The sequence below is a fragment of the Odocoileus virginianus genome, chromosome 23 (genome assembly GCF_023699985.2).
Source record: "Odocoileus virginianus isolate 20LAN1187 ecotype Illinois chromosome 23, Ovbor_1.2, whole genome shotgun sequence".
In the NCBI taxonomy this organism is placed as follows: Eukaryota; Metazoa; Chordata; class Mammalia; order Artiodactyla; family Cervidae; genus Odocoileus; species Odocoileus virginianus.
Window position 1 is genome coordinate 47,734,352 of NC_069696.1, and position 17,464 is coordinate 47,751,815.

Below are 17,464 nucleotides of genomic sequence, written 5' to 3' on the forward strand. Positions count from 1 at the left end.
AAAGTTGGAATCCAGGCAAGTTACCTGCATACCAGAACAAAAACCAATGTTCTGCAGTAGAACACAAGAAAAAACTAGAGTTGCTATAAAATATTACCTGAAATGTCTTGGTTTCATCCAAAAATTACTAGACAGTCAAAGAAAAAGGGAAGTGTGACTCCTTTTCAGGATAAAAGCAGTCAATAGAAAATGTCACCAAGTGAAACTACGTATTAGATTTAGCTGACAGAAGATCAAAAAAACTGCTACAAATATAAAGAACTAAAATAAAATGTGTTCAGTGAATTAAAGGAAAATATGTTATTGGTGACTTAGAGGAAATGACAACAGAAAAGTGGACACTATAATGGAATAAATTCTAGAGATAAAAAGTACAGTAACTGAAACACAATATTTGCTAGGTGTGCTCAACAGCAATTTGGAGAAAGTAAAAGAAACTATGTGAACATACAGATGTATCAATAGAAATTACCAAATCTGAAAAACAAAAGAGAAGGGAAAAAAAAGAAGAAAGAATCAACATATCTGTAATTGAAATTTCTGTAGAGGAGTGAAAGAGAGAGAAAACATATTTGCTGAAATTATAGACAACAGCACCCCGGATTAGGTGGAAAACATCAATTTACTGATCTAAGAAGCTACTCGAGTAGGAAAACACAAAGAAACTCACTCCTGTAACTTACAATCGAACTCTGACATCCAAAGATGAAAATTCTTAAAAGCAGCCAGAGCAAAATGACACATTACATATGCAAGATAAGGTTAACAGATCATCAAAAACTAAGTAAGCCAGAAGTAATGGAAACAACATATTAAATATGCTGAGACATGATCCTAAAAATTACTTTACAATTACAACAGTCAAGATGACATAGTATTGATTTCCTTCCCATGGCAGAAACTTTGGAACCCAAGTGATATTCAGTCTTAATTTTCCTATTTCCTTTGAGGCACTAAGGGGTGCTCCCCCTCTTATTTTTTAAGAGATACTTTAAATAGAGTGGAAAATATGTTTTAATGGAAAGACTTCTCACAGGAGTATATATATTCTTGGAAAACACACAAACCTTATTATAAATTGCTAATATGTTACAATTTAATTCCACCTTCTATGAAAAAAAGGAAAAAATATTACATAATGAGTATCAGGAAGTTTTCAGTCCTATAAAGATGGGCTTAACCTGTCTTCATATAAACACTAATATAAACATTCTAATATAAAAACATTACAATTTAGTCATTCCCCTAATGAGGATCATTTAGACTCCTCCAAGTTTTTATTATAAAATTGCTGCATGTATATTCTGATACTGATCTCCCAGTATACAGGTTGAGTATTTTTACTGTACTACTTCTTTTATTATTTTAATAAATACTGCCAAGTGTCATTCACTTGTACCTACTTATACACTCACCAATAGTGTAGGAGAGTTCCCATTTTCCTATACCCTGGCCAATGCTTAGCATTGTAAAACTTTAAAATATTTACCGATTTCCTCTGATTATCTGAAAGATTAGGCATCTTTTTAAAATTATGGTGGCCATCTTTATTTTTTTTTAATTAATTGACTGCTCTTTCTTTTGCATAACTTTCTTTTTTTATAAGTTAATATTTTTTTTATTTTTTTACTTTTTTTCCATTTATTTTTATTAGTTGGAGGCTAATTACTTTACAGTATTGTAGTGGTTTTTGCTTGCGTAACTTTCTATTGTGTAATTTGTTTGCTTTCTTATAATAATAAGAAATTTCTTATATAATAATACTGTTAATAAACAGTAGTTCTTTTTAAACCCCGGCAAAGATCTCTCAGTCTGTTGCTTACTTTTTACTACTGTTAACAGAACAGGTCAAGAAATTTTACACTTTGTAATGATTAAATTCATTCCTCTTTTCCCTAATCATTTTGTTTTCTCGGTCTTAAGAAGCCTTATCAAACTTGAGATTATAAATATGTCTTCTTAATAAGTAAATAAAAGCTGTTAAAAAAAAAAAAGATAGCACAGTATTTACAAAGAGACAGACACTCAGATAAATGAAACAGAACAGTCCAGGAAGGCACCCAACTCAGAGAGTGGGGGCAATTGGTCATCTACATATAAGACAAATATACCTCACCTACACCTCACACCTTTTATAAAAATTAACTCAAAGTAGATAGACCACAGACCTAAATATACCAGAAGAAAACAGGAGAATATCTTCATGAATTTGAGTTCAGTTCAGTTCAGTTCAGTTCAGTCGCTTTGCAACCCCATGAATTGCAACATGCCAGACCTCCCTGTCCATCACCAACTCCCGGAGCTTACTCAAACCCATGTCCATCGAGTCGGTGATCCCATCCGGCCATCTCATCCTCTGTTGTCCCCTTCTCCTCCAGCCCCCAATCCCTCCCAGCATCAGGGTCTTTTCCAATAAGTCAACTCGTCGCATCAGGTGGCCAAAGTACTGGAATTTCAGATTCAGCATCAGTCCTTCCAATAAACACCCAGGACTGATCTCCCCTACTGAATTTGAATTAGGAAGAGTCAAACACATGACACCAAAGGTACAATTCGTAAAAGGAAAAAAAATTGATAAACTGGATTTCATCAAAATTAAATTACCTGTATGTATTCTCTTCTTATTCTCACCCTTTCAACTACTTTCACCCTGCTCTGGAATCCTGTTTTTATTTTCTTTTTTTAAATTCTTACATGTTTCTCTCAGAATCTTCACTTGAAATCCTCCCCTTGGCTATTACCTTAGGAAAATGGACTCAGAAAGGCTAACCTCAACGTACATTCGAAACTTATGAAATTCATAAACTATGCAGTGACTGATAACTTAGCTAAAGGTTCAACAATTTATCATCTGTAAACTCTAAGAAAATATTTTCCTTATTAAAATTAAGATTTCTTCGTATTCTGTCTAATCTCATTAAAATTAATAAGCACAAAAGAGTTAAAAGGGAGAAATAAAAACTTACAAATCAATAGGAAGTTTCTTAGACAATTATTAAGAAGCTTCAAGTTCATATACATCTTAAAAGCAATTTTAAAGATAACATACTTAAGCTTCTTGTAAAAAAAAAAATTCTTGAAACATGGGAGGCAGTCAAGGTAAATTTTAAAAAATCTCAATGGACAAAAGGTCACCTTAAATATGGACTCAAAATATAATTTAAGCAAACTTGACTAAAACAAACAGTTTGAATATTCAGTCAATCAGTTCAGTTGCCCAGTCATGTCCGACTCTTTGTGACCCCATGAACCGCAGCACACCAGGCCTCCCTGTCCATCACCAACTCCCGGAGTCCACCCAAACCCATGTCCATTGAGTCGGTGATGCCATCCAACCATCTCATCCTCTGTCGTCCCCTTCTCCTCCTGCCCTAAATCTTTCCCAGCATCAGGGTCTTTTCAAAAGAGTCAGTTCTTTGCATCAGGTGGCCAAAGTATTGGAGTTTCAGCTTCAACATCAGTCCTTCCAAAGAATATTCAGGACTAATTTCCTTTAGGATGGACTGGTTGGATTTCCTTGCAGTCCAAGGGACTCTCAAGAACCTTCTCCAGCACCACAGTTTAAAAGCATCAATTCTTTGGTGCTCAGCTTTCTTTATTGTCCAACTCTCACATCCATACATGACCACTGGAAAAACCATAGCCTTGACTAGATGGACCTTTGTTGGACAAAGTAATGTCTCTGCTTTTTAATATGCTGTCTAGGTTGGTCATAACTTTCCTTCCAAGGAGTAAGCGTCTTTTAATTTCATGGCTGCAATCACCATCTGCAGTGATTTTGAAGCCCAGAAAATTAAAGTCAGCCACTGCTTCCCCATCTATTTGCCATGAAGTGATGGGACCAGATGCCATGATCTTAATTTTCTGAATGTTGAGCTTTAAGCCAACTTTTTTACTCTCCTCTTTCACTTTCATCAAGAGGCAGTTTAGTTCTTCTTCACTTTCTGCCATAAGGGTGGTGTCATCTGCTTATATGAGGTTATTGATATTTCTCCCGGCAATCGTGATTCCAGCTTGCACTTCATCCAGCCCAGCGTTTCTCATGATGTACTCTGTCTATAAGTTAAATAAGCAGGGTGACAATATACAGCCTTGACATACTCCTTTTCCTATTTGGAACCAATCTGTTGTTCCATGTCCAGTTCTAAGTGTTGCTTCCTGACCTGCATATAGGTTTCTCAAGAGGCAGGTCAGGTGGTCTGGTATTCCCATCTCTTTCAGAATTTTCCAGTTTATTATGATCCACACAGTCAAAGGCTTTGGCATAGTCAATAAAGCAGAAATAGATGTTTTTCTGGAACTCTCTTGTTTTTTCAATGGTCCAGCGGATGTTGGCAATTTGATCTCTGGTTCCTCTGCCTTTTCTAAAACCAGCTTGAACATCTGGAAGTTCATGGTTCAGGTTTTGCTGAAGCCTGCTTGGACAATTTAAAGCATTACTTTCCTAGCGTGTGAGATGAGTGCAACTGTGTGGTAGTTTGAGCATTCTGTAGGATTGCCTTTCTTTGGGATTGGAAGGAAAACTGACCTCTTCCAGTCCTGTGGCCACTGCTGAGTTTTCTATATTTGCTGGCATAGTGAGTGCAGCACTTTCACAGCATCATCTTTCAGGATTTGAAATAGCTCAATTGGAATTCCATCACATCCACTAGCTTTGTTCGTAGTGATGCTTCCTAAGGCCCACTTGACTTCATATTCCAGGATGTCTGGCTCTAGGTTTGAGATCACACCATCATGATTATCTGGGTCATGAAGATCTTTTTTGTACAATTCTTCTGTGTATTCTTGCCACCTCTTTTTAATATCTTCTGCTTCTGTTAGGTCCCTACCATTTCTGTCCTTTATTGAGCCCATCTTTGCATGAAATATTCCCTTGGTATCTCTAATTTTCTTGAAGAGCTCTCTAAGTCTTTTCCACGCTATTGTTTTCCTCTATTTCTTTGCACTGATGGCTGAGGAAGGCTTTCTTATCTCTCCTTGCTACTCTTTAGAACTCTGCATTCACATGGGCATATCTTTCCTTTTCTCCTTTGCTTTTAGCTTCCCTTCTTTTCACAGCTATATGTAAGGCCTCCTCAGACAGCCATTTTGCTTTTTTGCATTTCTTTTTCTTGGGGATGGTCTTCATTCCTGTCTCCTATACAATGTCACAAACCTAAGTCCATAGTTCATCAGGCACTCTATCAGATCTAGTCCCTTAAATCTATTTCTCACTTCCACTGTGTAGTCATAAGGGATTTGATTTAGGTCATACCTGAATTGTCTAGTGGTTTTCTCCACTTTCTTCAATTTCAGTCTGAATTTGGCAATAAGAAGTTCATGATCTGAGCCACAGTCAGCTCCCAGTCTTGTTTTTGCTGTATCAAGCTTCTCCATCTTTGACTGCAAAGAATATAATCAATCTGATTTCGGTGTCGACCATCTGGTGATGCCCATGTGTAGTCTTCTCTTGTGTTCTTGGAAGAGGGTGTTTGCTATGACCAGTGTGTTCTCTTGGCAGAACTCTATTAGCCTTTGCCCTACTTCATTCTGTACTCCAAGCCCAAATTTACCTGTTACTCCAGGTGTTTCTTGACTTCCTACTTTTGCATTCCAGTCCCCTATAATGTAAGGACATCTTTTTTGGGTGTTAGTTCTAGAAGGTCTTGTGGGTCTTCACAGAACTGTTCAAGTTCAGCTTCTTCAGTGTTACTGGTCGGGGCATAGACTTGGATTACCGTGATATTGAATGGTTTGTCTTGGAAATGAACAGAGATCACTCTGTCGTTTTTGAGATTGCATCCAAGTACTGCATTTCAGACTCTTTTGTTGACTATGAATGCTACTCCATTTCTTCTAAGGGATTCCTCTCCACAGTAGTAGATATAATGGTCACCTGAATTAAATTCACCCATTCCAGTCCATCTTAGTTCGTGATTCCTAGAATGTTGATGTTCACTCTTGTCTTCTCCTGTTTGACCACTTTCAATTTGCCTTGATTCACGGACCTATGAATTCAGGTTCCTATGCAATATTGCTCTTTACAGCACCGAACCTTGCTTCTATCACCCGTCCCATCCACAACTGGGTGTTGTTTTTGCGTTGGCTCCATCCCTTCATTCTTTCTGGAATTATTTCTCCACTGATCTCCAATAGCAATATTGGGCACCTACTGACCTGGGGAGTTCCTCTTTCAGTGTCCTTTTTGCCTTTTCATACTGTTCATGGGGTTCTCAAGGCAAGAATACTGAAGTGGTTTGCCATTCCCTTCTCCAGTGGACCACATTCTGTCAGACCTCTCTACCATGACCCATCCGTCTTGGGTGGCCCCACATGGCATGGCTTAGTTTCATTGAGTTAGACAAGGCTGTGGTCCACGTGATCAGATTAAGACCCTATGAAATTATTTTTCTTAAATATTAAAGATACTAAATGTTACCCATGCAGAGAGGATCTCTGATTTTCCAATGTAAAGCAGCAATTCACATATTCTCCTTCTTATCACATTATAACTCTGCATATCAGTCAATTATTATTCTCTACATAAGTATCAATACTTGCTAATACTTTGTTTTCTTAAGTCTTTCTACTACTTCATGGGTTCCATGAGAGCAAATGATGTATCCTCAGGACCTAAAAGAATGACTGGCATTATAGCAGGTAATTATTCCATTTTTATTAATAGGTTCTCAATCTGCTTTTATTCAATGGTAAATGAAGGAAAAACTAATACATGTAGCTGGCCCTTTTAGATTATTTCAAAATTGAAACTATTAATAAAAACTGTGTGCTAAGTCACTTCAGTTGTGTCTGACTCTTTGCAACCCAATGCACCATAGCTCACCAGGCTTCTCTGTCCATGGGATTTTCCAGGCAAGTATACTGGAGTGGTTTGCCATGCACTCCTCCAAGGGATCTTCCAGACCCAGGGATCAAATCCATGTCTCTTATGTCTCCATGTATTGGCAGGTGGGTTCTTTACCACTAGCATCACCTGGGAAGCCCTTATCTGGGATCAAATTAGTGCTTACATATTTTTTTATTACATTGGCTTACAAAGAAATGTACTAAGGTACAACTAAATTAAAATCATCTTTAAGATCTATTCTAAAATTTTATTTTAATAAAAGGTACAACATTGTTTTCTGCTTTATTTCAAAAGTCCTTTTATCTCTACCTTCACAGTAAATCATAATCCATCATGTGAATCTATAATACAAAACTTTTCATTTTAACCTCACAGCAACAGTCTGTCTAAAACATACAGAAAGGGTGACACAAATTCCCAAAAATCAAAGCAGAGAAGAGACACTGTAATCAGAAACTTTTTTACTCTTTTCTAATTTCATGTAGTCTCTGTTTCACTGTGTTTCTGCTGTTCAAAAACAATGAGAGTTTACCAATATGTATATGTTTGATCCTCACTGTGTATAAAACCAGGGCTTAAACTCCCACATCTCCAGCTATAGAAGATTTTCTTCAGGGTTAGCAAATTCTGTCCTTTTGTGATGTTAGGAAAACATCAGGCAAAAACATCTTGGAGTCCTCACAGTTAGAGTGTTTCTTTTAACTCATGGCTACAATTGGAAATCTATCCCTATCATTATGGTCAGATAACATGGCAGTTATGGTTTCCCTGCTCTTGTATTTGCAAGTGGGTTTTAAAGTGGCTCTCTGGAAAAGCATTCCACATAAATATAGTTATGATATCCAGAAGCAAGGGCTTAAATTGAAAAAAATCCACAAGATTGAAGCTTTTACCAAGATACCAAAAATAAAGATACTGTTCCATTTATTTGTTTAATAAACTGATTCTATCCATACCACAAAATACTTGCAATGTTTGTTTAGAAGTTGAACGATTTTATTTAAACTTTCTGAAAACTTCAAGTTTCTTTTCTTATCCCTTAACTATTACTGAAAAGCATATATACTCAATCGTAATTTGAAGAAAGTCAGTTTCTCTAAGTTGAGATTAAAATTTATACAAGTATTTTTTTATTTCTTTGTCAAAACATAAATTCTTACATTTAAGGAACAAAAATATTGGACTAGAACTAATATACTCATAGAATTTTTTATTTAACTGATTATTTTCTTTTGTGGCCTTTATTCTATTTTTCCATTCATTACTTCAGAATTTCTAAAGCAATAGTTTAATACTTCAGGGAAAAATAAAATGAAGTAAAATAAAAGAAGGAAACAAAAACATTGTTTCTCCAATTCATTCCATTCATCTACTTGAGGAACTGGTGTGGCATTAGTAGGCACACTTGGTGATCAAAATATATCTTTGCAAGACTGCAGTCCAAAAACTTACTTTGGAATTTTAATAGAAATATATTACCTTCCAAAAATACTCTGCAAAAGAAAAGTTAGAATTCTGCTAGTAACAGAAAATTGGTTGAGAGGATGGCTGTTACCTCAATAGTCCTCATAAAATCTAATCCATCAGCTAACTGGTGGATAAAAATCTCTCAGAAAATATAATCCAAGAAGGCAAAAGATAAAAAGTAGAGGATTAACACTAAGAAATTACCATTGTTTTTTTTAAAATTTATTTATTTATTTTAATCAGAGGCTAGTTACTTTACAATATTGTAGTGGTTTTCGCCATACATTCACATGAAATCAGCCATGGGTGTACATGTGTTCCCATCCTGAACCCCCGCCTCCCACCTCACTCCCCATCCTATCCCTCGGGTCATCCCAGTGCACCGGCCCTGAGTGCCCTGTCTCATGCATCTAACCTGGACTGGCGATCTATTTCACATATGGTAATATACATGTTTCAATGCTATTGTCTCAAATCATCCCACCTTCGCCTTCTCCCACAGAGCCCAAAAGTCTGTTGTTTACATATGTCTCTTTTGCTGTCTCGCATATAGGGTCATCGTTACCATCTTTCTAAATTCCGTATGTATGTGTTAATATGCTCTATTGGTGTTTTTCTTTCTAACTTACTTCACTCTGTATAATAGGCTCCAGTTTTACCCACCTCATTAGAACTGATTCAAATGTATTCTTTTTAATAGTTGAGTAATATTCCATTGTGTATATGTACCACGGCTTTCTTATCCATTCATCTGCCGATGGACATTCAGGTTGCTTCCATGTCCTAGCTATTGTTAACAGTGCTGCGATGAACACTGGGGTACATGTGTCTCTTTCAATTCTGGTTCCCTCGGTGTGTATGCCCAGCATTGGGATTGCTGGGTCGTATGGCAGTTCTATTTCCAGTTTTTAAAGAAATCTCCACACTGTTCTCCACAGTGGCTGTACTAGTTTGCATTCCCACCAACAGTGTAAGAGGGTTCCCTTTTTTTAAAACAAAAAACTAAAGACTTACAATGAAGGCCTTCAGTTTCTATGTACCAAGTACATAAAAAGTTCGTTCCAGTTTTCATGTAGGCTGTTAATAAAATCCTTTTTCATGGTTATCCCTTTAAGATAATTTTTTATTGTAAAATAAGTCTAGTGATGATAACTTTATATAATTCACTCCCAGTATTTGATGCTACAAATATCAGGGTCTTTGAGTTATGCTGGATCCTTATATGCAACTGGCATAAACCCCATTATTTGGGCTCTCTTAATCACTTTTATAATTTCTTTCTGTTACTTCTAACAAAGACCTATTATATCCCTTCCATAAATTCATCTAGTAAATAGGGAAAAACTGGGATAAAGCTGTACAATCTACCCATTTTCCACATAAGACACAATTTTTTAAGAGGCTCCTTATAAGGATTTTCCATTGGAACAGGCAGGACCTCATTGCTGGTCATTTAGGTCATTTTACATGTATAAATTAGTTCATTCTTCTTAAATAAAAGGCACAATAACAATTATTGCTTCCTCCTGTAGCCTTTGAGATATATCAAAAAGATCTATAAGTGATCTACTGTCTTGAGGTATGAAAGTACTCCTTAAGTATCATAAGAAAAGATGAGGCAATTTGGTATGCATCTTGTCAAGGTAGGAGGAAAAAACAAGCAAGCAAGAGAACAGTTACAATCACTAAAAGAAACTATTCCTAAGCAGGACACAATCAAAGGTGGGCTCAGATATTTTCTTGTACCAGAAAAGAAGGAAGTGCTTAAAAGTCTAAGACAACCCAAATTGAAGTGGACCCCTACATTTTAGCACCAAAGATTACTAATTGATTTTAAAATTCTGAATAAATAAAAATTTGTTAAGTACACAATAATATAAACACACATAAAAAGAGAAAGAAAATAGAAAAGTATCTAATTTGCTTCCTATAAGTAACTAATACACTAACTACTAAACTGGTAATTAAAGGGAAAGAATTAAATAGTGATCCTGCCATTTTTAGGGAACTGTACTTCATCCCAGTTAATGAGATAAAGCTCTTCTTCACTGAGAAATGACAGCAAATTAGTGCAAGACATGACAGACTTGGAAACTAACCATTCTGCAAATTCTAAAGAAATAACTGAGTCAGACCAGGATTATCAGTGTATGTTCAAAACCATTTGGTGAAAGGTTATAGGGAGACAGTATATTTACAGTGTCAGACTATCACTAGATCTTTTTTGACAGAAAAGAAAAACTACATCTTTATATTGGAAAGACCTCACAAACTCAGGACAACTTGAGTTTGTGTCTCTTGTGTATCAGTCGCTTAGTTGTGTCAGACTCTGAGACCCCGTGGACTGGAGTCCACCAGGCTCCTCTGTCCATGGGATTCTCCAGGCAAGAATACTGGAGTGGGTTGCCATGCCCTTCTCCAGGGGATCATCCCAAACCAGGGATCAAACCCGGGTCTCCTGCATTGGCAGGTGAATTATTTACCTTTTGAACAATCAGGCAAATCTTCTGGTATGATACAAATTGAAATACTCAGCATATGGTTATTAGGAAATGTTAAACCTCAATCTAAGCAAGCAGTTAGGTGTTTCCAGCTTATTGGACAGAGAGGAAGAAGTTAAATAATATCAGTAGGAACTCAACAGAAAAATAACAAAAAAAAAAAAAAAAGAAGGGAATGCCAAGAATCTAGAGACATCAAACTCATTAAGGCGACAAGTGGAGAAATTTGAATTGGAAGTTTAGTAAATAGATGATATTAAGGACTATTTCAGTTTTCTTGTACATGATAATGGTATTGTAGTTCTGCCCTCATTTTCAGGAAATAATATGCTGAAATATTTTAGGGCTTAAGTGTCATGATATCAGCAATTTAACTTTCATATGGGACAGAAAAAATATTAGATGCAGATATACACCACACTGTTGCTACTGTTTAGTCACCAGGTTGTGTTCAACTCTTTTGCAACCACATGAACTGTAGACTACCAGGCTCCTCTATCCACGGGATTTCTCAGGCAAGAATACTGGAGTGGGTTGCCATTTCCTCCTCCAGGGGATATTCCCCACCCAGGGATCAAACTCACATCTCCTGCTTGGCAGGCGGATTTGCTGCCACTGAGGCACCTGGGAAGACCATAAAGTACATTATTCAGTTTAAAAAGCAGTCATACAGGTATTTGCCTGAGGGTTAGTCACTCAGTCATGTCTGACTCTTAGCGACCACATGGACTGTCCATGGTATTCTCCAGGCAAGAATACTGGAGTGGGTTGCTATTCCCTTCTTCAGAGTAAGTTCCCAAACCAGGGATCAAACCCAAGTCTCCCACATTACAGTAAAATTCTTTACTATCTGAGCTACCAGGGAATCCCATAGTGATAAAATATATTTTTAAAACTGCAATCTGGAAAATATCCCGGTAGTCCAGTGTTTAAGACTCTGTACTTTCACTGCCGAGGGCCAGGATTCAATCCCTGGTCTGAGAACTAAGATTCCACAAGCTTCGAGGAGCAGTTTTAAAAAAAAATAGGTGAGGGATTACTACTGCAATTAGGAATCTAGCATACTTTTCAACTGAAGGCAAATTACATTAGACCAAGCCTGTATTACTTTTCTATGGTTTGTTTGCACAACAAATCCTGTTATCAGAACTCATGATACATCAGTTATTCTGCTGCAAAGAGTAGAGAACACATTTTTCAATTGTACATATCCTCCTAAGAATCAACCATTTAAAATGCTAACTGGGAGGTATACCAAATACAAAAATTCAAAGAACTCTGGCAACCTGCATCTTTAACTACTTTTCTGATACTTAGATACCTATTTTGCACAGTGCCTGTTACCATAGTATCAAACAGTAAACTGATTATTATTAATATCATGCTCTTGCCAGTCTCTAATGTACTACTCTTTGCAAATATGTATTTTTACCCAATAAATTAAAAACTTGTAAAAAGTAACAAAAAGAAATAACTGTAATATACAATCAAATTCATAGTGATTTGAAGAGGATCACATCCAGCTTTAATTTACTCAGTTTATCCATACCTTTTCATTTTCCTGGTTGTGTTTACTCATTGGTGATGCTGGTTTAGAAAAATCAGTCTCATCATCTACTGCATACTCTCTGCCAGACAGAAAATCCAATAGGCAACTCTGTAAGAATTACACAATATTACTACAATCAGCCGAGAACCCCACTGCTGCTCCATCAAGAGTAGTACATGTGTGCTAAGTCGCTTCAGTCCTGTCTGACTCTGTGACCCCATGGACTGCAGCCCGCCAGGCTCCTCTGTCCACGGGATTCTCCTGGCAAAAATACTGGAGTGGGTTGCCATGCCCTCCTCCAGGGATCTTCCTGACCCAGGGATCAAATCTGCATCTCCTGCATTGGCGGGCAGGTTCTTTATCACTAGCATCACCTGGGAAGCCCCCATAAGCAGGAGAGATCATTTCAACCTCCATTATTCATAGAACTGTCAGCATTTAATATACCTAAACAGTCAGCTGAGTCCCAAAGAGCTTTTTTTCACTAGTTCTTTGAGGCTCAGCTGACTGTAGAGAAATAAACACGCTGCCAATCACCTGCTTAGGCTGAGAAAGTCTTTTCGTGGTCCCTCAAGCCTCACCAACAGTAAGACCATCTGTTGGGCTACTTAATGGCTTCCTGAGAGTCAGAAAACCCCGGCACACTCATAGAAGGCATTTATTGACCTTCCCGAGATCTCTAAGGCCTGCTAAACTCTTCTCAGGACTTTCCTCATAGCTCAGTTGGTGAAGAATCTGCCTGCAGTGAAGGAGTATGTCTGCAATGCAAGAGAAGGGGATTCAGTTCCTGGGTCAGGAAGATCCCCTGGAGAAGGAAATGGCAACCCACTCCAGCATTCTTACCTGGGAAATCCCATGGACGGAGAAGCCTGGTAGGCTACAGTCCATGGGGTCGCAAAGAGTTGGACACAACTGAGCAACTTCACTTTATGCTTCTAGATGCCCATGGGGCCCTGCATCCATATCCCTCAGGGGAGGAATTATAAAAGTAGGAAATAAAAGGGAGAGGGGCATCATTCAAATTATGTTCCCAGAACTTCCCTGCATTATCTTTAACTCCTTATAATTCTTCCTTATTTAGACTACAATAAATCAATAACAAAGAATGCTTATCAGGATCATGAAATTTCAGGATCTTTAAATTCAGAAATCTTTAGAACTTTCTGAATATGTATCTTTAAAGATACTTTAAATTAAGATATTCAGCATATTTTTTAAAAATCAATCTAAGGGTATTTTCCTGCTCACTTTTTCCTCACTGCAAGTTTCCTTTGAGTAACGTTAAGTATCAATCAAGTTGTTGGTCTTCTAAGATTTAAATGCAGAAAATTTTCTACTTCATATATTACTTCATATATTACTATCTCAGCAGCTCCCACTTCTTTCCTAATGTTCTGCAGAGGAGACATACTGATATTTGGAGGCAGAACATCTTCAAATATAGAACCTTATATATCTCACTCTGTTAGTTAATTCACTTAAATGAAGGAACTTGTTAGAGAACTTAAAGGCAAAGGATAAAATGAAAACAAAGACTTCAGGCAGATAATACTCTCACTGGCTTTTCAGAAATTCTTGTTTGTTATTCCTACAATCTAAAACTTGTGTTTCATTAGTCTAAGTGAACTTTGTGAAAAGTAGTTAAAAATCATCTCTAAAAGCAAGCAAATAAAATATAACTAGAGGGGAATTTAAAAAAAAAAAGTCTTCACTCACAAGTATCCTTATTATGGTAGGGGTGTGTATGCCAGGGCATGCATATACATGCATGTATTTTGAGAAAGTTACAAAAGGGCGAGGATTTTCATGATGGCCCAATGAGGCAAAGGACAACAAACCACCTGCCAGTACCCATTGCCCCCTTCTTCCTTAGTATCTGAGCTTTCTTTTTGTTTCTGGCATGTTACTACACCAAATAAAAACTATATTCTCCATCCTGGCTAGCATCTTGGTGTGGCCATATGACTAAGCTTTGGCTAGTGAGATGGAATCCAAAGAGCTACACCACTTAAAAGGAAAAGAGACTGTCCTCCCTTACTACTTCCTGCTGCAAGAAATGCTGATACAACATCTGGAGCTCCAACAACTACCTTGAACCACAAATGATCTTAAGGGTAGAAGTGAAGAACTAAGATGGGAGAGAGAGCAGAATGACAGAAAACACCTAGGTATCTGATAACCATGAACCAATCATACAAGTCCTAGATGCTTACTTACCTTTAGACATTTTTTACAAAAGAATAAAACAAACTTCCATTATCTTAAACAACCATCATTGTTGAGGTTTCTATTCTAAGAAGCCAAGACACTACTGCCAAGTTATTGAAAAGAAAAATTTGTAAAATAGTTTTTTTTTAATTTATTTTTTTCCATTTATTTTTATTAGTTGGAGGCTAATTACTTTACAATATTGTAGTGGTTTTTGCCATACGTAAAATAGTTTATAATCTTAGAAATTCCAGTAAACATTTCCTTCTAATTATGGCTACAATTATTTTCTTTTATTACCACTATTTAATTACTTCTTTAGTGGCACTTGGTAAATGTTAAGATAAAGAAATATATTTTCAATATGTTAAAACATACTGATATATTCAAATATATTCTAGAATAGTTTATCAACCAAGCTATGAAGGATGATACTCCATTAACTTTAAAATTCATACTCTATTAAAAAATGAGGCAATGAATATGTCTGCAAAAAAGGAATAGAATATTACCTCATGCAGAGTGTATCATACTTAACATTCTCATTAAATCATACTCCACCTTAGTAAAAAAATATTAATCCATAGTCATAGCAATTATTTATACTATATATGCCAAATGAACAGATGCACCCTAAACCAAGAAAGTAAAATACAATAGCAATCCTTGACATAATTCAAAAAGAAATCACACATTTGGTATTGATTTATTAACAATTTTTTGATCTAATAAGTAGCTGTTCTTATAATTTAACAAAATATTAATAACACGAGTTCAACAAAATTTACCACCAAAATATTTCCCTCAAGTAATGACTAGCTTTCAGGTAGCTAAATTTTCTGCTCTTAATATGATCCAAAAAGCAAAAGCATTATCAAGTTACTGTAAATGCTAATACCATCACTTAAAATAAAAATAAATCTAGCCAAATTTTAATTTGATTGAGACAGAATTATTTAAAAAATACTTACAGGAGATATATTTGCATAATTTTCACAATTAGAAGTCAAATCACTACATTTTTTATAAACATCAATCAGATCTAACATGTTACTATTCTTTAAGAAATCATCATACATCTTCCTGATGTCATCATAATGGTCAATCACTTTTATATTTTCAACTGGTAAGTTTAATTTCTCATGTAGGAAGTATTTCCAGGTCAATATGATATCACTGAGAGAGACTGTAAATTCTCCACTATGCTGAAAGAGAATAAAAGTAAAAAATTACCAAAAATAAAATGATTAAGTTGGATGCTAGTTACTCATTAACTTACAATTAAGATCAGTTCAGTTCAGTTCAGTTGCTCAGTCGTGTGCGACTCTTTAGGACCCATGGACTGCAGCACACCAGGCCTCCCTGTCCATCACCAACTACTGGAGTTTACTCAAACTCATGTCCATTGAGTCGGTGATGCCATCCAACCATCTTACCCTCCCTCTGTCGTCCCCTTCTCCTCTCGCCTTCAATCATTCCCAGCATCAGGGTCTTTTCAAATGAGTCAGCTCTTCACATCGGGTGGCCAAAGTATTGAGTTTCATCTTCAGCATCAGTCCTTCCAATGAACACCCAGGACTGATCTCCTTTAGGATGGACTGGTTGGATCTCCTTGCAGTCCAAGGGATTCTCAAGAGTCTTCTCCAACACCACAGTTCAAAAGCATCAATTCTTCAATGCTCAGCTTTCTTTATAGTCCAACTCTCACACCCATACATGACCACTGGAAAAACCAAAGCCTTGACTAGATGGACCTTTGTTGGCAAAGTAATGTCTCTGCTTTTTAACATGCTATCTAGGTTGGTCATAACTTTTCTTCCAAGGAGCAAGCGTCTTTTAATTTCATGGCTGCAGTCACCATCTGCAGTGATTTTGGAGTCCAAAAAATAAAGTCTGCCACCATTTCCACTATTCCTCCATCTATTTGCCATGAAGTGATGGGACCAGATGCCATAATCTTTGTTTTCTGAATGTTACAAATTGAATTTTGTCATAGAAAACTCTACATTGAATTCCACCGTGTTTTAAAAGAACATCCAAGTTAAACTAAAGAATAATATTAAAACCTGATATAAAAGAAAAAGATTTTGATGATTTTTAAAAATACTATCAACTATAAAAAGTTTGTACATGACAAAGTTAACAAATAGGAAAGAATGTGAAAGTATTAGTCGCTTAATTGTGTCCAATCCTTTGAACCTCCACGGTCTGTAGACTGTCAGGTTCCTCCGTTCATGGGATTTCCCAGGCGGGAACACTGGAGTGGGTTGCCATTCCCTTCTCCAGGTGATCTTCCCCACCCAGGGATCGAACCCAGGTCTCCTGCACTACAGGAAGATTCTTTAACATCAAAGCCACAAAGGAAACCCTGAACAAATATAATCATCTTATTTCCTGAACCTTACTAAATTTCTTCTACCAAATGTGGGGGAGGATGGGTGAGTAGTGAGCTGTACTTAAGTGCTATTGATTGAGGAAATAGATTCCTTTTAGTTTTTTGCTAAGGTATTTTTAGTCTCTTATTTAAAACTTTAATGCCATACTGTATTCGTACATACTACATTATCCCAAATGTTAGTCTTAAAGCATGATCATAAAACTTCAATTTTTAAAAATTATGTTTTATTACTATTTCCAGGGAAGCTAAAATATCTGCTAAAATTTAGGGTCAGTGAAGAATTTTGAACCTTTCCTGCTTATCATCACACTTAACTATCACAAACAAATGCTAAAAAGCAACAGTTCAGGTTTCTTTCTATAAGTTGTCAGATGTTACTAAATAGGCAAAATTGTTCTTTTTTTCCTCTTCTTCAGTATCTTCATAATAACTTATCTCAGTGAACATGTTGAAGGTTTTTTTTTAACTGACGGCATTCTGTTCCACTTAAGTAT

General features: G+C 36.5%; 1 protein-coding gene across 4 annotated transcripts in view; it reads right to left on the bottom strand.

The window, feature by feature from the left end:
- Positions 1-17,464, bottom strand: part of PARPBP (PARP1 binding protein) — a 66,627-nt gene that overhangs the window by 39,653 nt on the left and 9,510 nt on the right. For all 4 annotated transcript variants that reach the window (XM_070454045.1, XM_020880897.2, XM_070454047.1 and 1 more), the window contains 2 exons: positions 15,544-15,777; positions 12,365-12,472 (listed from right to left, as the gene is read on the bottom strand). In XM_070454045.1, coding sequence (XP_070310146.1) covers positions 12,365-12,472; positions 15,544-15,777 — 342 coding nt within the window. The remainder of the gene's footprint in view (positions 1-12,364; positions 12,473-15,543; positions 15,778-17,464) is intronic.